The sequence below is a fragment of the Eriocheir sinensis genome, unplaced genomic scaffold (assembly GCF_024679095.1).
Source record: "Eriocheir sinensis breed Jianghai 21 unplaced genomic scaffold, ASM2467909v1 Scaffold305, whole genome shotgun sequence".
NCBI lineage: Eukaryota > Metazoa > Arthropoda > Malacostraca > Decapoda > Varunidae > Eriocheir > Eriocheir sinensis.
This window is the reverse complement of record NW_026111616.1, coordinates 397,501-423,692: the sequence shown is the minus strand read 5'-3', so window position 1 is coordinate 423,692 and position 26,192 is coordinate 397,501. Positions and strand designations below refer to the sequence as shown.

Here is a 26,192-nt window from a genome sequence, read left to right as displayed (position 1 = left end):
ACCGCCCTTGTACGATGTGGCCTCTCGCTCAAGGGCCCCCTGAGCTCCATCCAGACTCTGAGTGTGAGCTAACGTCCCCATAAAGGCGATTCTGCTCCGCCCATTGTAGTTGTGACACACGGTCGTAGCTAAGTCGTGTGTTTTTACGATAAAGGGGACAGACCAAGGAGTTGGCGTTCACGGACTAAGCTGGTAACGGCCCTCTGTTCAGTTTTTCGAAGTAGTCGCTGGTTCGACACGAAGTCATTCCAGCGATACCCCGTGATCATGCGAAGGCACTTGGTACCAAAAGCATCGACACGCCTCTCCAAGTCACTATTATGTGTCCAGGGAGGGAGGTAGACAGGGAGCATAGGTGATTTTTAAGATTCGAAACTTGGTCTGCCGGCATACATATCGACAACGTCATATACTCGTGTTGAGCGGGTCCATAACACGCTGGTGAGCAGAGTCGTAGGTAATGCTGGTGAGCCTGGAGTGCAGTCGTTCCCTACCTGCCAAGCTCACGACTCCCACGCAAGACGATTTGCCACTCCTGCCGCTAATTGTGCAGAGGAGAGTTGGTTCGGCGTACGGAGGAAGCGGGGAACGAGGCATCACACCACACCGTTCAGGACGAGGCCTAGGGAGAAAGGAGGAAGTTGGAGTGTGGCTGGTTAAACTCTTGCCTCAGCTAACTCTACATTCATTCTAAGGCTACACTCCTCTGTGGTGTGTGTGTGTGTGTGTGTGTGTGTGTGTGTGTGTGTGAGTGACTGAGAGACTAAAAAGTTAATTGAATCGTCTTATGTTGGAGATAACAGGAGATAAAAGGTCTTGTGGAATTGATGAGTGTGGCAACAACAACAACAACAAAAACAACAACAACAGCAACAACAACAGCAGCAGCAGCAGCATCAGGACCGTAATCCCTACCCCCAGGGGAAGCCGGGTGTCTGCAGCGGCCGGCCTGTTGTTGCTTCATGTTTCATCACGCTGTTTCGTTTTTCATCATTTGGTGAACTGAAATTACTGAAAATGATTGCAGTGGCTGTGTTCCCGGGCTGTGCTGCGACTCGATTGTTGGGTCAAAGGCTGAAAGGCCGAGGTTAAGGCACGTCTCACTGTCACAGGAAAGGCGAAGTGTTGAGCTGATAAACACTGCTGCCCTGTGCTAATAAATTCTGGCCGCCCAAACGTCCCTTATCTCAACAATTTTCCCATCAAGTTGCCCTCCTCCACGCCATCACCTTGTCCTTTCCTCCACTCCCCACCCTCGACACGAGATAAATCATTGTATAAAGTCGGATGATACTTTGTTGGAGAGATAGAGAAAAGTTTATAGTCGCTTCTGTCCTGAGCCAACCTTCCCCACGCCATGTTTCCTCAGGCGATTGCTGTAACGGACGACTTATAGGAGAGAGCCACGTGCCTTCCCTAGGGTGCCAGGCGAGGGTGAAAGAAATGGTGACGGGGTGGATGAGGTAATAGAAGTTGCACCGCTTGCCGTTTCTCTCTTAAACTTCCCTCAGTTTCTTCACCTTTTCCCGTTCAGTCCCTCCCCTTCTCCTTTTCCTTAAGAACGAGATAAAGTGGGAGATTGCGCCGCCCACCTTCCCGCTGTTCTCCACGCCTCGCTCATTGACGCGCATTTAATTAAGATTTCGAGATGCACGGGAGACGCCGCGGTTGTTTATTCCACCTCCGTGATGCCGGCAAACCCGAAGCTGAGCAGAGCCGGGGTTTTGCATGTAATGAGGTGCGCAGCACGCTTAATTAGGGGAGTCGAGGTGAGGCGAGGCCAGGAGAATTTAAGACGAAGGCTTCTACAGCTATGCCGCTCAGGGTGGGCAGGAGTGGCGGGAGTAGGGTCTTCCAATTAATGGTCCCTTTGTGGCGGTGACGGGGCCGTATACTGCAGCTGGTTTTGGTGGTGGTGTGAGGCGGTGGCGGTGATGGGGTGATGGTGGTGTTTGTGGTGGTGGTCGTGACAGCAGGAAGGGTATTTATGTGTGACAGCTGGCTGGAGGGGAGTCCGCGGCATCGCTTCAACACATCGCTTGGCTGGTCTCTGAGGGGGCCGTTGAGGGGTGTAAGCTGAGATCTCTGGTCTTCTGCTCGAGTGGGGCCGCCGCAGTGCCTGGGCATCATGCTCGTGTACCCGTGAGGCGGACGAGGTGCAGTGGTGCAGGGGAAGCGCTGATTCGTGTCGTTTCCTCGTGCTCCATTGTGTGTGGACGTTACTGTTTCAAAGTCTTGCACAGCGTCTGCTGCACTGCCTCCTGTCACGTAAGAGTTACCTGCGTGTGTGGCGCTCAAGGGAAAAGCCCAACATGTTCTCACGAGGCTGGGGCACGAAAGGGGGAGCATGGCACCATGGGTAGTGTTTTCAGCTTGACACGCTGCCCTGTCTGGTGTAGCCTCCACGGAGACAATGGAAGGCTATGAGTCGGTCAGCACCGTAACTTTGGCGACAACTTCTGCAGAAAAGCGGAGGCAATGGCGGGTCACACTCTCCGGAATGGTTTTCTGAAATTTATTGCGGAAAGTTACGAAAGTTCTGTTCTGACTTGGCACGTTATATGAAGTGCTCCGATACATATTATTCCGATCGTTTTTACTGATTTATTGTTGCCGCTCGCGCCAGGGGAGCGGGGCGGCGAGGCTGTCCGGCGCGGGGACGAGCCTGTCCACCGTGATGGCCTCGAGGATCGTAGTGAACTATTGACGCAGAGCTGCAAGGCCCTGGCTCGGGTAAAGTGGCGAACAAACAGTTTCGTAATCTAGTTCCTATTACAATCCCGATAGATCCATACAGGGGGAGGCTGCCCCCCTGGGCCCCGGCACCTGCCCCCGTCTCTCGAAGCGCCGGGATCAAGGGCGGTCATTAGGACTCCTGTTGGACACTAATTAATCTCTATCACGGCGAGCGTCGTCCCTGACAGAGTTCTTGCATTTGACTGATTTAACTTTACGTGCGTCCAATGTTCCCCAAGTCAGGCTAATATTGGCCCTTCTGTCCGCCTTTGACATCACCCGTCCGCCGTAACTTTGAGGTCGTGGGTCGCTCCTCTCAGTTAGGGCCGTCTATGGTGTGTGTCATCGACTGGTGTCTGAGGACGAGGTTCGAATTTCTACAAGTATCTGGTGTCACATTTCTTTAACTCTTTTTGAGGTGGAGCATTTCTGTACCACGTTTTGAACAACGTGCCTCATTGTAGATCTAGAGAGAAACCCAAAAAGTGCCCCAAAAGAGTTATAGAGAGCGAGCATCATGAGTTAAGTAAAGTGGAAGATATTCTAACGTCAATTGAGAGCAAGAAATATACGTGTAGTTCATAACAGCTGAACAGCAACCCAGAAATTGCAGACAGAGAACCAAGTGGGCAGACGAAACTAGAGCTTCTTCCGGACGAGGATGGAGGAGGTACGCTGACATCAGACAGGAGGAAGAGGTGGAGGACGTTGTGAAAGGCTTGTCTTGCGGTCTACCAGCAATTCCTCATGATGATGATGATGATGATGATGATGATGATGATAATTATGATGATAACGATAACGACTTCCTGTTTATGGCTCCGCAACGCCTCTTCGTCCTGGAATGCTGGAATAACAACTACATAAATATCAACAAGGATATCGGTAAAGCGTGTTGGTGCATGTTTAAAATGTCTCAAGGAGGGGAGGGTTGCTGCGTTTCCTAGGGGGAGGCTGCCAGTGTGTGTGTGTGTGTGTGTGTGTGTGTGTGTGTGTGTGTTGGGGAGGGGCGAGGAAGGCGTGTCTGATTTATCAATTTATCTATTTACGTCTATTTTTTCATGTTTTCTAATTGTACATTTTTTCACATTTTTTCTTTCCTTATATTTGTTTCTTAGTTTAGGCGTTTGTTTATTTTGTCACCTCTATTAATTTGATCACGCGTACGATCATTTTATTTATTACATTTTCGTATTCATTATTCTGTACGTCAGGCTGGATGGTGGTTTCGGTTTGTCCACCCATCCATCAATCCATCTATCTGTCTTTCTATCACCTAACCATTCAACCATTTATCTATAGCTTCTATCCATTCACCTAACCACTCATCTATCTATCCATCTATCTATCTCTATCTTTGTGTCTATCCATCCATCCTTTCATTTCTTCGGCTCTCTAGTTTGTCCACCCATCCATCAATCCATCTATCTGTCTTTCTATCACCTAACCATTCAACCATTTATCTATATCTTCTATCCATTCACCTAACCACCCATCCATCTATCTATCTATCTAACTGTGTCTATCCATCCATCCCTTCATTTCTTCGGCTCTCTGGTTTGTCCATCCATTTGTCTATCAATTTTTCTATCCAATCAGCTAACCAACCATCTATCTATCTATCTATCTATGTCTCCATCCATCCATCCCTCTTCTTTCTTCGGCCCCCAAGTTCGCCCATCCCTCTGGAACACACATCGGGCTGTTTTATTGCCCAGGGAGTACCTACCCCGGATATTGGACGCGTCCGGTAAACTGTTTCCGCAACGAACTGCGCGCGGAATTGGAAGTGGTGCCATTTTGCCGAACTGTACCGTGTCTCACCTCCTAACTCGACACCTCTTCGGCACTTTCCTTAATGCAAAGACTCCTCCTTGCGTCTTTTCTTTAATCGAGGGTATAGTGAGAAGAGGAAGTTGGTGAATGGGGAAAGTACAGACATGGAGAAGAAGGAAAGACATAAGGAGAGTATAGTTGTATGATGTAGGTTCCTTATTTGTTCTCGTGTAGTCCCCGAACCACCGCTAACGCACCAAGGTATAGGAAGGAGAAGAATTAGGTTAGTGGAGACGGTACAGGGGGTGGGGTGGGGGGGGGGTGAGAAGGGAAGGCAGTTGGAGTGTATGGTTGTATGGTGTAGGTTCCTTACTTGTTCTGAAGTAGTCTCACAAACCTCTCCCACTGACCTCTCTCTTGGCCGCGTACTACTTTTGTCTTTGTGAGAACAGCGATACTAGCGGGCTTTTTTTTTCTTCACCTTTTTTTGTTGCGCTTGACCTGTTTCTTGGGCTGTAAAAAAACACACTCCCTCCTACCCTCCGTTTTTTATAGCCTCCATCACCTTCACCAGTCTGGGGGAGACGGAAGTACAGTAGGGGTGGATAGTTCGATGGTGTAAGTTCGTCAGTTGTTCTGATGTCGTCCCCAGGCAACTTTTGGGGTCGTATTATAAGACATTACGTGGCCCAAGAACACCTATTTGACATGGCTTTCGTAGGAGCTTGGGGCATTTCCAGGAGTAGTTTTATGACCCTGGTGATAGTTTGACCCTTCCTCTGTACCGTGAACCTTAAGAAACCCTCATTAGAACCCGACTGACCCCCTCTTTGACCTTTAGAAATAGCTGATGTGAGAAGCGAAGGTGTCTTATAATACCGACCTTACTCTCCTCCCTTTATATCCGTCATCACCTTTGCTAGTCGTGTACTATTACCGCCCCAGAGGGTCCTAAGACGCCTCATCCGTTATGCATAGTCGGCACCGAGCCCTGCATACATTATCCTTACAAGTATCTGAAGCCAATAGGACCGCCGCGTCTCTCCCTGCAACGCCCGTCAGTCTGACATTGGTATTCATTGACCGGGAAGGTGTATGGAGACGAGGCAGGTGTGTGTTTGAAGGGATTGTATGAAACGTGTGTGTGGGTTGGGGGGCGGGGGGGTTGTGTGTGTATATGTTTGCTAATTTGTTTGTGTGGGCGAGAGAGTGAGAGAGAACTACATATGATGGAAGAATAATCAATTTGGTCGTTGTTATTTCCATATTGGGCTATATTGTGCCCCGTAGCATGTGTTGGGGTGGTGCTTGGGGGGGGGGGGGGGGATGATGTGGTGGGTCTGGCTTGGATCAGCAGAACATGGCTGGGTGAGGTGAAGGGGATGCAGGGGAAGGATGGATCGGTTAAGTCGGGACACATAACCACCAAAATCAGAACACACACACACACACACACACACACACACACACACACACACACACACACACACACACACACACACACGAGTTCTGTCCCAGTCAAGTACTTAATTAGGAGACGCAAGGTGAACGGAATAGACGAGAATGTGCAGTGTTGCAGTCGGTCATCAAGGTAATGCTTTGGGGTGTTATGACGCGAAGATGATGATGGAGGCAGAAAAAAAGAAGAGAAGGGGGAGGCGTTTTAGGCAGGAGCAAAAGGAGGAAAAGGGTGAAGCGCAAGAAGGGAGGAAGAAGAAGGAGGAAGCCGAGGCGAAGCGGGCGTTTCCGGGGAGGGAGGAGGGAGGGCGAAAGTCTGGGTGTCGGATGTCGGGTCGAGGCGCCTCTTGACGAGTTTCTTGCAAGTTGTCGATGAGCTTCCGGGGCGGCGCTGGCTGGCTGCAAGGGACGATTATATGGATCCTCTCGGCCTGTGTGTGTGTGTGTGTGTGTGTGTGTGTGTGTGTGTGTGTGTGTGTGTGTGTGTGTGTGTGTGCAGCGACAGACCCCTATGTTTGTTTTATCATATAGGATGAAAGGGAACCAGCCAATCAGCCAATAAATTAGTCAGCCAGCCAGCCAGCCAGCCAGCTAGGGCAATAATGTCTCTTTACGCTCCATGTTAAATATCGCTTCCTGATCCCGTATTTTCTCGTCCTTAATTTTCCGCGATAAATATTTGTAGCGTATCGGGATATCGGCGAATTTAATGTATATAGATATTTTGTGCCGCGCAGGGAGGGAAGGGAACATCAACACGAGGGAGTAAGTAGTTGGAGGCAATATATCCGTGGACGTGCGGGGCGGGGAGCGGGGCGACGGATGGGGAGTCTAATGTTTTGTATTTTGTCTTTCCAGGTGAGCCAGTGGTGCGGGGCGCGGGCGATAGGTGGCGCTGCTGGACTAGAAGGGTTGGTGTGAGTAGTAGTAGTAGTAGTAGTAGTAGTAGTAGTAGTAGTAGTAGTAGTAGTAGTAGCTCCAAGTGTTTTTTATTTTTGCCTTTTCCTTTTTTTTCTCCATCTTTTTGTTGTTCCTGTTCGTCTTTTTCTTTTTCTTCTCTTCTTCTTCATTTCTTCATTTTCTTCTTCATTTCTTCTTCTTCTTCTTCTTCTTCTTATTATTATTATTATTATTATTATTATTATTATTATTATTATTTTTGTTAAGTAGTAGTAGTAGTAGTAGTAGTAGTGGTGGTGGTAACAGGAGCCGTAGAAGGGGAAAAACAAGGCAAACAGGAAAAAGAAAACAGAGCCCTACATTTTATTTATAGTCTCCCCTACACCGACGTCACTCCATAGGCTTGGACGCCCTGCCACCTGGCCTGGACACGGGGGATTTATGGCCGTGTTGAATGGGAGGCCTGATAGTGTGTGACGGGCCGTGCCGCGCGCTGCACTGACCGCCCTGTGATTGATACCGCAGTCTGTCATCACGGCTTGACTTGCCGTACTCCTCCCCTCCTCTCCCTTCCTCCCTCCTTTCCTCCCTCCCCGCTTAGTGTTTGAAAGTGGCGTGATTTGTGTATTAGTTTGTTTTATTTGTATGTTTATTTGTTTATTTATTTATTCTGTCGGTTCGTTATTCCGTGAGTTAGTATGGTATATAGGTAGTCAGTTTTTCAGTTTATTATTTAGTCCCTCAGTTATTCAGTCATATAGAGTTTTGTTTTTGTTAATTAACTATTTTCATACTGCAAACCAACTCAGGAACTAGAAATAACGGTTTACCCATTCAGTCGAGTCGATGTAACACAGACATTGGAAGGAGTTTCTTTTCCGCCACTGGAACAATCTTCCCTCAGAAGTCGTAAATGCGAATACCATCAACTCCTTCAAGTATCGAATCGACCATCATTTCGCTGCGTCAGGAGTAAACTGAATACCGAGGTGCTTTCATCTGCTCCCCAGGCCCCAAGTGGCTGTCGAGCAGATTAATTCACCAAAGCGGGCAATCTCGTAATGAGCCAATAGGCTTTCTGCTGCCTGCATTTCCATGTTTCCATGTTTAATCTCCTCTGCACCCGTATTACCATTCTCTACTCTTCCTTCTTCGGTCACCCCTTCGTGCTCCTTCACACCTTTTGTCCTGTTACCCTTCTCTTTACCCTGTTCTCGCTCAGTTGCATTGCCAGCCTCCATCCATTCTTGTCACATACCTGTGTTCACTCACCTGTCTATTTAGTTCGTGTTTCTCCGCTTTCCTGCAGCTTTCCCTTGTCTCACTTCATCTGCACCTGCTTCCCCTCTTCACCTTTACGAGCCTCCCCTTCACCCACCTGCCTGATGCGTCCCTCCTCTCACTCTAACCTCCACCTGTTTCCTGGCTCTTGCGATTTCCTCTCCTCATAAACTTCTACCTCAAGTCTCGCCCTTTCTCTATGCCTGTCATGGTTATCTCTCTCCTCCTGCAATTCCGTCTCCTCGCGCGCCTACATCCTGTCCCTCATCCCGTCGACATATGTGGAGGGATCGAACATTTTAGTGGAGCCTTGTTTTTGTGTGGACTTAAAGTGGAAGGTGTGTTAAGGTGGGCGTGGGTTTCAGGGAGAATTAGATGAGTGTGGACGTGGGATGGAGGTGGCGGTCATATTCCGGTCAACAAGTCACTCTCAATTCGTCAGTGTGGTAATACCCAACGCCGGTACTGCTGTATTTGAGATGTGTTTACGTCAATCGCCTTTCAGTTGAGTTTCTGCTGCATAATGGCGTGGCATGGGCTCAAGGCTAAAACTGTTCTTTCATTATTTTGTTTCTAATGTTTATTTATACCTGTCGAAAGTTTGCATAAAGTGTAGGTGCGCGCGTCACGGAATTAGCCAAGCATAATATTGCATAATGGCACGGCGTAAACTCAAGGCCAAAACTGTTCTTCACTTTTTTGTTTCTAATGTTTATTAATACCGGTGAAAAGTTTGCATGAGGTGTAGGTGCAAGCGTCTAGGAATTAGCCAAGCGTGACGCATTGCTCTCAAAGTTCCTGTGCTTGGCGATCCTAAAAGAAGAAGAATCAATGCACGATAAATTAGCAGGCGGACAAATTGCGCGTCTCTGAAAATAGGAGCGATTAGTGTCGTTGCGAGTGTCGTGTATTCTGCACCCTCCATTAAAAGCGTGCAGCGTGCCGTGTGAACCCTAATCCGTCAGACTCAGGCCTAATGCGCGCTAAGCTCCGGGCCTTACGACACCCGCAGAAGTGGAGAGAGTGGCCGCGATGACTTAGAGGATGCTTGTTATCTCCCTGTATATGTGCGTTAGGGGGCGCGGCCGCGGATGGGCGATTATTCACAGTTGGCTAAGGAATTATGAAGCATCCGCCACCTTAAAGTGAACGGGGTTGATGAGTATTCCCCCCCCTACCCCCCCCTACCTCCCCCTCCCCCCCTGCATACGTCCGATAACCCTCTTAACAACACCCAATCATGGTCTGTCCCGTTATTACGACAATCCCTGTTTAACCCTTTTCCTTTCCTCGTGTTTTTTTTGTGTGATTTATTTTCGCCCTTGAGCTGCTTCCTTTACTGTAAAAAAAAAAAGAAGAGTGGACAGCAGCCTTTTTTTATTTTTTTATTTTCTATTTTTTTAAAGTCCCCCTCACGCCAGTAGTTGATTTCCGCAGGCAACGGGAGGCAATGGGAGACCAGGCAGCCGTGTGCGATGTGGAAAACGATGTGGTGGTAGAGGGTCGGAGGGGGAGAGAGAGTGTTAGGGCGAAGTGGTGAATGTATGCAAGGAATGGACAAGAGACGAGGGAGAGGATGGTGCTGAGAATGGCGAATTAATGTTCATTGTATGCAAGTATGTAGGCAGGCAGATAGACGAGGCAGACATATAGGCAGGAAGGAGGCATGTAGGAAGGCAAGACAGGACAAGGCAAGGGAGGAAAAGGGAAGGCAGGCAGGCAAGCGAATCAGGCAGAAGGACGGATAGGCAAGAGGAGAATTACTGGATTGATCCTTGAAGCATTAAGACAGCAATCCAACCCCATCATCGGATCACGGCAAATAAAAGCGATTTTCCAAATTAATCTGTTGTAAGCCTTTAGTTAGTGATGTCGTGGTTCTGAAGTCATGAGTACTTATTTGCATCCATTTATGATTATGAGGAGCTTGGTTTTGATGCTTTATTTTATTGTTGACTGTGCAGACCACATCCCTTAGGCAGCGGAAGGGACGGGAGCAGCCAGGCGAGCGGGTCTTGTTAACGAGTAAAGAAAACCTCAATTTAAGTGCGTATTTTTTTTCTCATAAGGGGGAAGTAGTAGAGGTTAGGAGACTCGATCATATCACATTGCCAAGTTGTTTTCACATTGTTTAAAGTTGCGTGGCTTTAGGCGTGTGACTTGTCATCTCAAATCTTTGTAGCCCCAGCGGCATGGCATAAGAGCGGCTGGTGTGTGTGTGTGTGTGTGTGTGTGTGTGTGTGTGTGCAACAGGTGAAGCCACTCCGCCTCTAGCTGGTCGAGTGCTGAGAAACACAGAATTCCGTGTCGCAGTTTATTTGAAAGTTAACGTTGTGCGGGACCGTATTGTTCCTCTCCCCCAGCTGAACCTCGTTTGTGTGAGTGCTTCTTGCCATGTTCCTCAGCAGGTGGTTGAGTGCAGTGCAAGTATTTTAAATGTGAATCAGGGAGCAGTGCTTTTGCTGGAAGTCATGCGGGGCGTCCTAAGTGGTGCCCTTTGTTGTACCCCCCCCACTCCACCACCACCACCACCACCACACACACCTGCTGACCACCACCACCAACAACAACAACAGCACCGCCAACACCACCCTGAAAAAGGATAATCTGATGTGAGAGAAACAAAGGTATATAGAATCTCCGCGCCTGGCCGCCTAACACGACTTCGGCTTTTATTTTTACATCAGGTGTCTTTTTCTGGGGCTGACAGGCGTGGACGGGGAAGGAGTGCCGCGAAGGAAGGGGGGGGGAAGGGTAGGAGACGTGGGGGAGGGGGCGGGGGGTTTCTGTCACTCTTAACTTGACGGACGGATTTTTTTTCCTCTTCCTTTTTTTTCGACCTTCTTTTTCCATTCCATTCCCACACATTTTTTTTCCCACGTGTTCCCTTTTTCAGCGTCCATAGTGAGGAGGTTCATTATTTTTGTTTATCTGCTTCTTTTACGTTTTTTTTTATGTATTTCCTTTTCATAGTTGGCAGTGACGGTCTCGTTTTTTTATATATTTCTTTTTTATCCTTGTTTTTTGCCTTTTTTTTCGGAAGGGAGGTGTAGAAAGGTGATGGAGTGAGGGAAGACCTGGGACGTAGAAGGGAAGGATGTATGTATAGAGGAATGGAGGGACGAAATGAAGGGGAAGGCGAGGAGGAGGAAGAGGAGGTGAGGGTATGAGGTGTGGTGGTGGTGGTGGTGTCGGGGTTCGTGCGCAGAGGAAGAGAGATGGGGTGAGGGGAAGGGAGGCAGGGACAGGGGTGTGCGGGCAGCCGTGAAAAGATTTTGATGATGGTGATGATGATATTCGTGTGACATTTATGTATAAGAAGAGCTGCGTCAAGGAGATGGTGGTGGTGGTGGTGGTGAGGGAGGGAGGGTTAAGATACGGATGCGGCGTAGATGTGTGTGTGTGTGTGTGTGTGTGTGTGTGTCATTATCAAATATCCTGTCCACTACCGAAATAATGACGAAAGCCCTGGCTGTCAAATGTGTGTGCCTGTATGCCGAAATGTTTAAGAAGATCTGAATTTTACGGCTTTATTGGTCCTATTCTTAAACACTTCGGCATTCAGGCACAGACATTTGACAGAGGATTCGTAGGTGTTTGGGGCATTTCCAGGGGTAGTTTTATGACGCTGGTTGTAGTTTGATACCATTACGCGGCAGATCTTCTAAAAGGATTGGCTAGGCTATCTGAATTTCACGACTTTATGGCCCATATTCTTCAACGAGAAGTACCGCATCCCCCCTGTACTGGAAAGACGAGCAAGGACGAACCATTAAAGAGCGTAGCGCTGAAGCCTCTCAGTCACTCCCAACAGACCGACTCCAGGGTATCTTGAAGTCAGGACAAGACAATTTTACTGATAGCCTCAACGTCCAATGCGCCCGATCGATCCCCGCAATGTTGGCTCAAGTTAGGCCAGAAAGCTCATAAGACCATCAATGAGCTCCGTCCCCGGGCTGCACATGTCTCCTTTCCTTTTATTTCTCTCGTTTTCTTTCTGGTTTCTCTTCCTTTTATTTTCTTCGTCGTCTTTTTCTCCGGTTTTCTTTCTATTTTATTGTTGTTTTTTGTTGTTATGTTTTCAGTCCCAACGCTGCACGTCTTTTTTTTCTTGAATTTCTCCGTTTTCTTTCCAGTTTTCTTTGCTGTGTTTTTCTTTTCTTCGTGTTTTCCTTTGTTTTTCTTTTTTCTTTTAGTGGTTGTGGGTTTTCTTTGTTTTCCAGAGTTATTTTTGTTGTTTTCTTGTGGTTTGTTATTTCTTTTTCTCCTTTTCTTCTTGTTTTCCTGTCTTTTTTCTCGTATTTTTGTCCATTATTGTATTTTGTGTTATTTTTCTTCTTTTCTTCATTATCTTGCTTCCCTTTTCTTGTTGCGTTTCTGTTATAATTTCTTTCATAATTTCTTTTCTCATATTTCTCTTTTTTTTTTTTTTAGTTTTGGCATTAAAGCTTCCTTATTTTCTGATGTTTTTTCTGTTTCCTTTTTCTTCTCGCTCTCTTGTTGACCTTTCCTCCCCCCCCTGTTTTTCTCTTTTTTTTATTTTTGATGTTTCCTTTCTTCTCTCTTTGCCTTCTTGTCCGGAAAAGTGTTGACCGTCCCTTCCCTGGTGAGTGATTTTGCAGTCTTGGTGTCGTTTCTCTTTCGTTTTCTGATGTTCGTTCTATTTCCTTCTTTTCCTCTCGCTGTCTCCTGTTGACCGTTCCTTTCTTTGTTTTCCTCTTTTTGTTTCCTCACTTTCTTCTCGCTCTCTTCTGTTGACTGTTCCTTCTCTTGTTATCCTCTTTTTTGTTGTATTCTTGGCGTCATTTCTCTTATTTTCTTCTTTTTCTTGGTTTCCTCTTCGTTTTGTGTATTTGGTGTTATTCCTGTCTTGTTTTCTAATGTTATGCCTGTTTCCTTTTCTTCTCGCTTTCTCCTGTTAACCTTTCCTCTTCTTGTTTTTCTCTTTTGTATTTTTGATGCTATATCTCTCTTGTTTTCCTATGTTCTTGCTGTTTCCTTATTTTCACCTTGCTCTCCTCTTATCCGGAAAACAGTTGACCGTTGCTTCCCTGGTGAGGCAAAATCAACTTCCCCGTCGTCTCCTGCTGCTGCTGCTGCTCCGCCGTCTCCTGCTGTTCCGCCAGACTGTTCCTCCCTCAGGTGCTTCACGCCGCGCTGCCTCCACCTCGTGATTAATTTGTTTTCTTTCCCGTTTTCTGGATGCAATTCTCGGCGTGGTTTGTGTGTCTGCAGGTTTCTGGCGCATTGCAACGCTTTGGTTTATTGCGGTTTTCCTGCTGGCGTGTTTTCGTATTATGATGTGTTGTAGATTTTGTTGTATTGTAGCTTTTTGGTGGATTGTTGATTTTTTTGCTCTTTGCGTATTGGAACTCTTCTTTGTATTGTAGCTTTCTCGTTTATTTCAGCTTTCTTGCCTATTGCAGCTTATGGAATATTGTAGCATTATGGCATGGATTTTTTTTTTTTTTTTACAGCTAAGTAGACAGTTCAAGGGGGTAAAGAAAAATATATAAAAAAAGCACGCTACTTACTGCTCCTGAATAAAGGTCAAAGGAGTGGCCTAGTGCGTGTTTACAGCTTCACTTGTTTTCCTGTCATGTTTACGAAGCAGTCATTGGGTGGGGTTAGGGGTCGCGAATGAAGAAAAGGAGTGATGGAGGAAAGAGGAAGAGAAATGGAGAGATGAGGGAGGGAAGAATGATGGAATAGGGACGGGAAGAAAGATAAAAGGAGAGATGGAGGAAAGACGAGGCGAAAAGGAGAGAAATTGAATGAGATATATAGTGGGGAGATATTCTTTCTGTTTCCTCTCTCTCTCTCTCTCTCTCTCTCTCTCTCTCTCTCACTCTCTCTAGCTCCTGTTGACCCCCCCCCCCCCCTGTTTTTCTCTTTTTGTTGTCACAGACAGCAGCAACAGGAACAGCAACGGTCTGAGGCACGCTCTTGCTCGTAGTCTAATTACTTCCTGAAAACATAGAAGCGGAGGTCAAAGAAATTAATCAGCTTTGTTTTTGGAAAGTAATAGGAGCTTTTTTTATTAAGGAGAGTATGGCTCTTTTATGCAGCAACTTTACGATCTGGATAACGAGGAAGAGGAAGAGGAAGAGGGAGAAGGAGAGAAAGAAAGAAACGGAAAAAAGGAGGAAGAAGAAGAAGAAGAAGAAGAAGAAGAAGAAGAAGAAGAAGAAGAAGAAGAAGAAGAAGAAGAAGAAGAAGGGGAGGAGGAGGAGGAGGAGGAGGTGGACGTGGAGGAGAGAAAGAGAAGGAGGAGGAGGAGTACGAGGAAGAGCCGTACGCTACCTTGGAAAACACCGGTAATTAAGACCTTCATACAGTGCCTTAGCGTCCCAGAAGGTAGTGTGATCGTTACCAGGTGTTAAAAGGCAGACGTCCAACGCAGTACCTCGGAGGCCTCCCCCCTGTTCCTGGCCGGGCTGGGGCGCCGCACACGTGTCTCCGAGTCTTGCGTTCCCACACTTCTCTGACGTCAGAAGGATAATGCTATAATCGAAGGTCTGTGTTGCCTCTCTCCCACTTTTCTCCGACCCTTTCCTTCCTTCATCTCTTGCCGGGCAGCGTCTCCAGTATTAATAGTTCCTCTGTGCGTTACTTAAAGCCTCTTAGATCTCCTGCCTTCATTCCAATGAGCCCCATCTTCCTTTGAAAAACTCTATCAAAAGGAGAGTATTGCAACGTCATTGGATCTCGTGGTATGATTCCTTTATTCAGTTTTTTTTTCTTTTGTCAGTGTTAGGTGTGTGTGTGTGTGTGTGTGTGTGTGTGTGTGTGTGTGTGTGTGTGTGTGTGTGTGTGTGTGTGTGTGTGTGTGTGCGTGCGCCTGCCCCCCCCGTCAGTCCGTCCGTCCGTTACTTTAAAAATGAAATAACGGCTCTTAAATGTTTCCAGCACCAGAGAAAGCGTGAAAGAAATCATCGAAGCAGGAATTAAAGCCGGAACGTACCTTTGTAAGCACAGTTCCCGCTGCCGGTGGAGCCCAAACAGACAGGTGAGACCGGTTGTGATGTAACGTACGCTGGTGGGGCGGGGGTAGGTGGGGGGTAGGAAGAGGGTGGAGGGAAAGAAGAGAGAGAAAAGGGGGAGTTTTATGAAGAGCTCACGTCTAGTTCATACTGAGATCACCATTGTTCCTCATATTTACACGTTCTCTATTCCCCTCACATCTTTTGTTCCCCGGCGCTTCCATCATCATCTGCCGTTCTTGTCTTTCCTTCCTGTCATCTTGGTTCCCGGCCGCTGCCGCTGCCACGCCTCGCCTTCCACCCTGGGCCTCGAGACGGCTGTGTGTGTGTGTGTGTGTGTGTGTGTGTGTGTGTGTGTGTGTGTGTGTGTGTGTGTGCGCGCGTGCGCGCTCGCTCGCTCTCTCTCGCTGATACAGGGAAGCATCCACCAGGTAGATCCACCACGGCGCCCGTAGGGAGTTAAAGACTTCTATTGTGAATGTTTTTTGTTATATTTTTCTCTTGTTTTTTGCCTTCGTTTATTCTCTTTTCCCTTGCATTTTCTCCCCCACTTCCCATGACCAGTATTCCGAGCCGTCCCCTTCCTCCCTCCCCGCGGCAGGTAACCACAGCGACACCAGCGTCTGCCTTGTAAGGTCGGGCAGAGCAGCGCCAGCAGGGAACAGGTGTACGTACATAGGACACCATGAACAGGTGGTGGACGCCACGCAGTTTTTCAGTTATACTTTAAGGAATGTTCTCCTTGAGGACCCCCACGACACTTTTCTTTCTGCGTTTCTGTTTGTCCAAGCAAGTAGAAGCATTAGGTCGTGAATTCTCATCTATTGATTTCGTGCATTTTTTCCACCTTTTCAAGAATTTGTGAGAATTTTCCTCTTAGTGGAGGTTCTTACAGGCTGTCTTTAAGCAGCCGAAAATTTAAAGTGTCAAGGGCTGCGTGCCTGGAAGCGAACACAGGTCCGCGTCTAACTTCCCCTTGCCTCGCCTCGCCGAGCCTCGCCTGGCCGACCGAATTAACTTAAATTAGGTTGGAACGGACTCCGGACTGCAGCTGAGCGAGAGTCACGTTTTATTTAGGAAGGCAATTTCCTTGCCGCCCCCCTCCCCACTCCCGTCCCGTGCCTCTCCTCCCGGTGACCTGTTGCGCCGCACAGCGCCTGCACTCACCTGCCGCCCACGAGCGTTTGCTGGACCGAACAACAAGGCGGCTCGTCTGCTGATTCCAGACCGCAGGGCTCCCCGAGTCACCGTTGCTGCTGCTTCTGTGGTAGCGTGGCGAGCAGCGGCGAGGCTGGGTGGGGAGTATGGGAAAAGTTGGTTCCCGTTCGTTCTCTGTATACATATTCATAAAGACTTGTCACTGTTTCCAAAAGAAGGAAAGCCACGTGACGGCCAGGCCTGACAGGCGCGCCACCCACCGCCGGGAATGATATCACCCATGGAGCAAGTTCGTGCGTGTGGTAGTGAATACAGATCTTTCGTACTATCCGAGGATAGTGTTGATGGCTGTGTCGCACCAGCATGTCCGTGAACAGTACGAGACTTTAGAAGGACTCATTGGGGGCATCGCGGCAAGTCTTGTACACCCCAGCACTGGTGTGGCGGCCGGTGGGGGGTTTGGGGTGGGGAGGCTACTGCAAAATTAAAATATATTATAGAAACTGGGAACTGATGTCTCAACCTGATCACTCATAGTTAATTCTCGCCTTTCCGTAAGCATGATTCATAGGCATAGTTGGGAGCATACGCTGCCTAGCTGCGCGTGGCGGCGGTGCTCAATTCCATCCCGTTGGCCCCTTGAGCCTGTGGTGGGAGAGATACCATTAACTCGACACAGGCCCAGTGAAACATCTGGGTTGTCACAGCTGACCTTCCCTTCGTGTTCCCAGGCACCCATTTATTGACCATCCCGAAAGGAAAGATAAACAGCTGGCTGGGCTGCACGCCGACTGCCCAGGCCGGGATGTGAACCCGTGCCCGCGGATTCGTAGCTAGACTCGCTAACCACCTGAAAATACTTATGAGCACAGTGAAGACTTTTCGTTGATTCTTTTGTTTTTGTGTGTGACTCACCATGGTCAGATCACGCTCTGAACCCGCGATTGCCAGCCATTATATCTCCCTGAAGGAGATTTAGAGCTCTGGTGACGGATCTTTAGGAAGGGGTCAAGCACACATACCCGGGAGGTGGGACACAGCCCCCTACTGACACCCGGTAGACATTCACTGCTGAGTGGATTGTGACTACAAATTAAAGGAGACTGCCCATTCGTCTCCACTCTCTATGGGAATCGAACCCAGGACCTCTCGGTTGTGAGTCGAGCGTGCAGACCACTGCATATCAGAGCTCCCATGTGTGTGTGTGTGTGTGTGTGTGTGTGTGTGTGTGTGTGTGTGTAATAATTCATAAAGAAATGAATATTTACAACATCCACAATACCGGCCCGTCCGTGGCAAGAGCAAAAAAAAGAAAAAAAAATCTCGGAAATTTCAACATAAATAATATTTTTTTTTGTTTCCTCAGCCGTGCTGTGCATTTTTGTTAGGGAAGCAGTATTATTTTTATAATAATGAAAATAATGATGATGATGATGATGATGATGATGACAAAAATAATAATAAAATTATTATTTATAATTATTATTGTTATTGTCATTATTATTATTATTATTATTATTATTATTATTATTATCATAAGTAGTAGTAGTAGTAGTAGTAGTAGTAGTAGTAGTAGTAGTAGTGGTAGTAGAAGTAGTAGTAATTGTGGAAGTAGGCTAGTAGTATTATATGTTAGTTGTTATCATTATTAATCTTATCATTGTTATTATTATTAAGGTATCTATTTTTACGCATTTCTTCTTCTTCTTCTTCTTTAACTTCTTCTTTTTCTTCTTTTTCTTCTTCTTTTTCATCTTTTTCAACTTTTCCTCCTCCTTTTTATATTATTGTTATTTTATTATTATTATTATTATTATTATTATTATTATTATTATTATTATTATTATTATTATTATTATTATTATTATTATTATTATTACATTCCTTGGCAGGTGAAAGACGGGCATGGGTCGAGTCGGGTTGATTGGTTTAGAGCTTGGGTGCGAATACGTTGGGTCTGGGCGGAGAGGTGAGGGGCGGGGTCAGGACGGGAACGGGGGGCGAGTGGGTTGGGTCTGGGTAAGGTGGAGAGGGCCAGGACGGGCTGACTGGGACGGGGCGTGGGTTTGCTCTGAGGGAGGCGAAGATGGGCGTGGTGGGGGTGGGGCAAGTGGGTTCGGTCTGGTGAAGGCGGAGATTGGCAGGATTGGGACGGTGGGCGGGACTGGGGAAGGCGGAGAGGGCGGGGTGGGTCGAGTCGGGCGGGCGGGGGCGACATACAGAGGTTAATGATCGCAGCATATTTGCGACCTAGACCCAAATTCCTGACTCGAGGACTTGATAATTTGATCTTCATATTTGCCGTCCTAATTATGTCACGGAGCGATGCATCCCGAGGAACGTTTTTCCCCTCATTTTTCAGGCCCGGGTTGTATTTGCTTAACCATTTTTTTCACGGCGAAGCGAGCAGTTCCTTACTATCTGCCCCCCTCTTCCCCCCTTCCCCCACACACTGAGGCTCTATTTTATGGCTGGACGGAGCACTTTTTCCTCGTTTGTCAAGCCTTTTCCTACAAGCGGCGACACGTTACGGGCCTCACGCCAGGGACTTTGAAGTATTTGCTGATCCTCATTATGTAGCGGCACAAAGAGGCATTACTCGCATCAATGACTCCGCTTAAGATTAAAAATTGTAGTGCGGAGCTGCAGAGTTTGTGTGGCGGAGGAGGAGAAGGAGGAGGAGAACGAGGACGAAGACGAGAACGAACGACGAGGACAAAGAGGAGCAGGAGAAGGAGGAGGAGGAGGAGGAGGAGGAGGAATTTGTATGTTTACTCTTCGGATATTGGGAGACAAAAATATATATGATGAAAAACAACACACACACACACACACACACACACACACACACACACACACACACACACACACACACACACACGCACACACACTCAAAACAAAATCCTAACACGTATTTCGTATTGCGAGGGTGAGGCAGAAAGGGGAAAAGGAGCAGGAAGGTTAAAAGGAAACGTCGATTGTGGTTGGGCCTTGCTGGCGATGGACGTCTGCTGAGTGCTGACATCCACACGTTCTGCTGGGAGGGTAAAGAACGAGACCAGTGGGAATGGGTGAGGAGAGGGAGAAGAACGGGAGGCGTGGATGAGTCTGGGTGATGAAGATTGCAGGAACTTGAACGGACAGATAGATGGACACTTAAGAGTAGAAAATAAAGTCAAATCCATGATACAAATAAGGATCAGAAGAATAGTGACTTAAGAAAAATAAAGGAAGAGTGAATGACTATAAATTTGGATAGATGGAGGAGATAGACGTAGCAGTAAAGGAGAGTTGAAGGAGGAATTGTATATGAAAGGTTTGCACAGGAAGGGAAAAAAAATCGTTGGGAGCGAATATGTTGAACTGAAGAGGAAGAGGAGAGAAAAGTGTGTGTGTGTGTGTGTGTGTGTGTGTGTGTGTGTGTGTGTGTGTTATTAGGGGAAGTGCATCCATGTGGTAAGGGCGCCAACAAAGTGAAGTTATATGATGAAAATAAATGAGTGACCTGCATGCATCAAAGTGACACTAACGAAAACGGGATATGGGGCGTAAAGAAAACGGAAAAATATCGAGTGTGAGGGAGAAATGGTGTGTGTGTGTGTGTGTGTGTGTGTGTGTGTGTGTGTGTGTGTGACTTCCTGCTTCGTGACATAATTAAAACCACTTCACCTGCACGCAAATTGGTCCCGTTAATTACCTAATTCTATCCAACCCGAAAAAGGGATATTGCGTCGCCCTGTTTTTCGGGAGGTTTTTCTGTTGGACTAGAAAGTGTCAGCGGGTGGGCGGGCTGGGCAAGGAAGTGAGCAAGTGGACGGGGGGATGAGTGGGCTGATGGGCAGGCGGGCTAACGAGTGAGCCAGCGGACGGAAGGATGTGGGGGCGGGTGGGCATGCTGGCGAGGGAATGAGACAGCAGGCGGATGGGCGAGCTGGAGGGCTTGTGAGTGGACGGGTGAGCGGGCGTGCTAGTGGGTGGGCGAGAGGGGGAGCGGACGGGCTAGTGGGTGGACGAGCGGTGGGGGGGAGGACAGAGTGGACGCGGCGCTAACTCTATTAGAGCCTTGTATCCATGGCAGGGCAGGATCGGCAGTGAATAGCTCATTGTTAGGTCTTCATTTATAACGATCAAATATTGGTAGCTTGCACGAGAGTGACTTGATTTAGTTCCTGTATTTGTTCCGCGTGTGTATGTTTGCTGAGTATTGGTTTATGTTTATCCAAAAAGAGACTGGGTTTTTCAGCATTGCAGTTTCGTTACACAATTTTAGAAGCATACACCAAAAATGAATAAGTTAGTATACACAGTGACGCAAAAGTGTATCAGCTGGCAAATATACAACAAAATGCACAAGGATATAAGGAGACTACAGGAGGCCAGGAAGCTACAAACACACACTCTTGCCTCTTCGTTTTCCTGCAGTATATTTTTCTTAACGCCCTTGAACTGTCTCCTGAGCCGTAAAAAAAAGAAGAAAAAAAATGGCTGGAAAATATGATAATGATGACAACGATGAGGATGAGAATGAGGACGCTATGGAGTTTCGGCAGAGTTGTTTACGCCGGCACTAAGTTTCCGTTGGTCTGAAGGCACTGCGTCCTCCTGGCAATGGACGGCCAGCGCGGGACGGTCATGAGGGGGCGAGGTGCCAGCCGCCGCCGCCGAGCGTTCCGAAGCGCGGCGCCGAAACGGAATTTTTAATAATTTACGGCCAGACGGGCGCCGCGCGAGGCCCTGTCTGTTCAGTGTGTGTGTGTGTCAAGCCTGATGTAGAGGGACACACACACACACACACACACACACACACACACACACACACACACACACACACACACACACACACACACACACACACACACACACACTGACACACAATTAAATATACTAAAAAGAAAACTTTTATGTCATGCCGTTTCTACATTGCATATATTCCAACACACACACACACACACACACACACACACACACACACACACACACACACACACACACACACACACACACACACACACACACACACACACACACGTTCCCTTGTCCCCTCACACACTTCGCCTTGAGAGTGAGTGAGGGAGTCTGTGAGCGAGTGAGTGAGTGAGTTCCTAAGTACCACACATTAACGAGAGGAGGAACGTGTGCGGGGACGACTGGGCGGCTCATTAATAGCCTCCATTAAGACGCGGCGACGACCATTAGCGCTTTTTGAACGGCTCCTGCACTCCATAATGACGCAAAAGTCGGTATTTCGTCGTTGATTGGTTGGGAGAACGGCGATGTTGTGCGCCCTATAAACAAGATCATTAGCTCTCTTTACTTCCCTTCCTCCCTCCCTCTTCTTTTTTTTCTATACCCCTCATCCCTCTTCTTCCCTCCCTCTTCTCCCTTCCTCTCCTTCCTTCTGTACTTCCCATCCCGTTTCTTCCTTTCCTTCACTACCCTTCCTCTCCCTCCTGTACCCTATATCCCTCCCCTTTTCCATCCCTCCTTCCCTCTACCTCTGCTCCATCTACAAGTGTTCTGCGGATTAAATCACCAGAAAGTGCAACCTCGTAATGAGGCAAAAGGCTTTCTGTTGCCTGTATTTCTATGTTTCCGTGTTTCCTCCTCCTCCCAACTTTCTTTACTGCCCATTCCGCTACCTCCTCATTCTCTCTTTCTCGGCCCTGAGCAGCCATTCCCTTCCTCCTCCTCCTCGCTTATTGGTCTTTATTTCTCTCCGTTTGTCATCCGGCTTTTGCTTGTCCTGTCCTTTACTTCCTTTCCTCGCCTCCTTTTATTGCTCCCACTGTCTCTTTTTCCTCTGTGTCTCCCTTTTTCCTTCTTTACTGTTATTTCTTTCCTCTTTTCACTAGTTTTAATTAATGGCTTGCTCTTCTGGGTTATGTCTTCTTGGTATGTTTGTCTTCCTTCTTCTTTGTCTCCTTCTGTTTCTGTTTCTCTCTCTTCCTCGTTGTTTGTTTCTCTTCGCTTTTTTTAGTTTTTCTTGTGTCTTTTCTTTTTTCTTTTTCTTTTTACTTGATTCGAATGTCTTCTCTCTTTTGTCTCCCTCTCTTTGTCTCTCTCTCTCTCTCTCTCTGTTTGTCTTCTCTCTCGTCCCTTCCTCCCTTTATTTGCCTCTTCTGTTCCTCTTCTTCACACTGTTTGCCATCCTCTCTCTCTCTCTCTCTTCCCCCTCCACCCTTTCCCTAATTGACCTTTCGACTCGATATTCTATTCTCTCCTCTTCCATTCTATTCTCTTCTCTGCTCTTCTCTTCTTGTTTCGTTTCCTCGTCTCGTCTCGTCTCTTCCGCTCTTTTTTTCCATTCATTTCTCGCCTCTTCCAACTTTTATGCTTCTATCCTCTTTCCCTCTCTCCCTTCGTACTCTGTTGCCTCTTACTACCTGCCTCCCTACCTTGAATATTACCCGGCATAGCGTCTTCATGGCTTCTTGAATACCTGTGTAGCTCGGATATTACGCGAACCTCTTTACTACTGAGTTAAATGCGTGTGTTTAGTTCGCATCGACGTGTTGTTATCTCTTGCTCAAAGCGGTGAAACACGTCCATGCAGGTGAGAACGCTCCTTACTGATTGGGAGGCCGACTTGCTGTTATATGCTTCCCCCTCTGTCTGTCTCTGTCTTGTCTGTCTGTCCCTCGCCCTTACCTCTATGCCATTCCCCTTCAGATTGACGGGTTATATATATTGGATTTTATTTTTACCGCCCTGTTTTCTCCTTCCAATATTACAGCACCCTTCACGGGCTGTATATAGTAATTCTCCTCTCTCCTTTCCTCCCTCTTTCTCTCCTTTCCTCTCTCTCTCTCTCTCTCGCTCTCGCTCTCGCTCTCTCCTCTCCTCTCAATAACACACTTCAGTTAACACGTCTTCTCCCCCTCGCCGCCCTTGCTCTGCACATTAATACTCGCAGTGCATCTGGCTGGGGGAGGTCTTGTCATGTCCTGTCTGTGTTGGACTGTTATTGTCATGTGCTGGGTCGTGGTTGTTTGAGGCACTGATAGGGGGTACATGGCGGGGACAGTCTAGCTCCTCTTCCCCTTCCTCTAAACTTCCCTCAACGCTATATTTTGTTGTCTATATTCTTCCCAGTGCGTGTTTTTTTACTCTTTCCTCCCCTCTTTCGCTTTTGTTTTTGTCTGTTATTGCTGTGTCGCTCTGGGCAGTGTTGTGGTCACTTTCCTCCTGTTTCCTTTCTCTTTTCTGCTCTTCCTCTCTCTTTCTCGCTCTTGTTTTCGTCCGTTATTGTCGTGTCGTTTGGGGCAGTGTTGTGGTCTCTCTCCTCCTCTTTCCTCTTTCCTCTTTTTTTTCTTTTTCTCGCTCATGTTTTCGTCCGTTATTGTCGTATCGTTTCTGACAGTGTTGTGGTCTCTTTCCCTCTCTTCCCTTCTCCTTAAACCTCCCTCAGTGTCCCCTTGTGTCCTGTTGACCTCGCAGCAGCTCCTTCTACCATTATCTTTCTTCCTTTTCTGTTGTTATGTTACTGACCTGATGGGTTGGGTCAGTTTCTTTTCTCTCCCTTCCTCCCTCTGCACGACCTTGTCTCCTATGTTTTCCAACCACCTCTTTCTACCTGATGGGTTGGGTCAGTTTCTTTTCCCTCCCTTCCTCCCTCTGCACCACCTTGTCTCCTATGTCTTCCCACCACCATTTGCTACTCCTTCTCCAGCGGACTCTCGTATCTGTCAGTCTATATCTGTTGTTTTCGTTGGCTACTTCGCTTCGCGCTCCATTAAAACTTCCCTCAGTCTCCCCTCTTCCTTTGTCTCCGCGGCGGCACATTTCTCTGCTCTCTTCTTTGTCCTGTTCCTTGCCCTTCACGTCGCTCCCCGGTACTGGCTTCTCTCCATCTTAATCCCCCTTTTTTTCAAGTCATTGCTCCCTCGCCCCAGAGTCGCACTAGCGCAGCTCTGTCCTTTTTCTCCGGTTTCTTTTCTTTTATATTCATCCCTCTTGTTCTTTGTCTGACCCCGGTCTTACCACGGTCTTCCGGCACAGGCTCATCCTTACTCAGATCTCTTTTTCTCCCCCAATCGAGTCTGGTCCCTTCCCAGCACCTTCTCCTTTCCTCTTTCTCTAGTTCCTTGTTCCATCACCTCCCTCCTTGTTCTCTGACTCCAGCACCACTATGGGCCTGATTTTTAAACATTTCATCGCCTAAACACACGTTCGACAAGGCTTTCGTAGGAGTTGTGGTAATTTTCAGGGGTATAGTTGTACAAGCCCGGTGGTAGTCTGGTTATGCCTATGTACCATAAATCTAAAAAGACATGCATTAGAATCCGAATCCTTCACTTTTCGGCCTTTGGAAATTGTATAGATGTGAGAGGCGAGGGAATGACCTCACACCTCTTGTCACTGCCTCCTCTAGTCTTTTGTCCTCCTCAGCCCTATAGTCCCTTCTCTCCTGCCTCAGTAGCATCACCTCACTGTCGTTCTTTCTCTCCCCATCCCTTTAACCCCTTTCGTCCCTGTGAAAGCTGCCACCTAATTAATCTTATTTCTCATTCCGTCCGCGCAAGAATTTAGAGGTTTCAGGACAGGTGCTCCTGACAGGTGATTCATTGGCCTGGGAGAGAGAGAGAGAGAGAGAGAGAGAGAGAGAGAGAGAGAGAGAGAGAGAGAGAGAGAGAGAGAGAGAGAGAGAGAGAGAGAGAGAGAGAGAGAGAGAGAGAGAGAGAGAGAGAGAGAGAGAGAGAGAGAGAGAGAGAGAGAGAGAGAGAGAGAGAGAGAGAGAGAGAGAGAGAGAGAGAGTACTCATTATGTTGTGAAGAGAAGAGAAGAGGAGAGAGAGAGAGAGAGAGAGAAGAGAGAGAAGAGAGAGAAGAGAGAGAGAGAGAGAGAGAGAGAGAGAGAGAGAGAGAGAGAGAGAGAGAGAGAGAGAGAGAGAGAGAGAGAGAGAGAACAATTTATGGTGTGGTCTTTTGACAGAGCCTGAGTCTGTCGCCAACTGTCCGTGCCTCCATATTTCAGGCTTCATCATAAATTCAGTAGTGACGACTGGAAGAATATTATTTAGCGTTGAAAAATTAGGAATGACTTTTACAGTTTGCCGTTCATTAGTTAACCATTCAATTATTCATGATTAACTGAAATCCTCTTTGACGGTAAACTCATGATCCCCGAGCGGTCATCATCTGGTCGCCGGGTGTGTGGTGACTGACGCTGATGTTGCTGATGATGATGAGTGACTTGCCGTGACGCTGCGCTGAAACTCGTGTCTGGCTGAACGTCCAATCCTCGTCGTCTGGGGATGGGAGTCAGGGGTGGAGGCTCCGCGGCTTTACATGGACGCTTTGTGCCATGTGAAGGTGACAATTGCTGAGAAACCTCGGCGGCAGACTGCATCCCTCGCCTCACACACTGTTGCGGAAGCCCAGCCCGGAGCCTCTCACCGCTAGTCCGCCCATAATCTCCTTGCCGGGCCTTGAGGGAATCATCGCTCACAGTCTCCTTCCTCCGCGTGCTCTGAGCCGCGATGTGTGTCCATGGCGGATGTTTCAATCTCGCCCCGCAGCTCTAGCCGTGAATCAGGGTCATGGTTCACACTCACCTCTGCGTTGTAAGGCGTGACAGTCGCCCGTGGTGGAGGCAGACTACGAGGGCGTGTGTTTCGCCGCAAAACAGTGTAATTATATATCCTCTCGCGTGTCCGGCTGCTCCCGGTGTTGACACGAGTTTTGTCTCCGTCCTTTGTTCTCTCTGATAAGGGGTTGCTGGAGGCCATGTTGCTTTCCTTTTCAATTAGTCAGTAAATAACGGCTAGAATTGCAGTAAGTGATTAATGGGCGACTGTAATATTTAGTGACTGATTATGTTGGGAGAACTGTACATGCCCGAGGGAGGGAGTGACGCAGCGGCTGGAAATGAAAGGAAAACTGAGGGGCAAGAAGACGAAGA

The 26,192-nt window shown here is 47.7% G+C and overlaps 1 protein-coding gene across 1 annotated transcript; it reads right to left on the bottom strand.

Annotated features, from left to right (window-relative positions):
* Positions 1-596: 596 nt before the first annotated feature.
* On the bottom strand, positions 597-20,926 carry LOC126991605 (uncharacterized). The gene is made up of 5 exons (XM_050850307.1): positions 20,853-20,926; positions 20,145-20,259; positions 18,243-18,413; positions 16,302-16,425; positions 597-622 (listed from the first exon to the last, which is right to left on the bottom strand). Exons 1-5 carry the CDS (start codon positions 20,924-20,926, stop codon positions 597-599), a joined length of 510 nt encoding a protein of 169 aa, XP_050706264.1.
* Between the last annotated feature and the right edge of the window lie 5,266 nt (positions 20,927-26,192).

What these genes read in the sequence shown, in the direction of transcription:
- LOC126991605 (XM_050850307.1), bottom strand. Translation starts at nt 20,926, where the DNA reads ATGACCGTCCCGCGCTGGCCGTCCATTGCCAGGAGGACGCAGTGCCTT. An exon ending in TTCCGTCCGCTGGCTCACTC is followed by an intron (nt 18,414 to 20,144) that starts GTTAGCCCGCCT and finishes CGCCTTCACCAG; the next exon opens with ACCGAACCCACTTGCCCCAC. An exon ending in CAAACGCTCGTGGGCGGCAG is followed by an intron (nt 623 to 16,301) that starts GTGAGTGCAGGC and finishes CTTTCTCCCTAG; the next exon opens with GCCTCGTCCTGAACGGTGTG.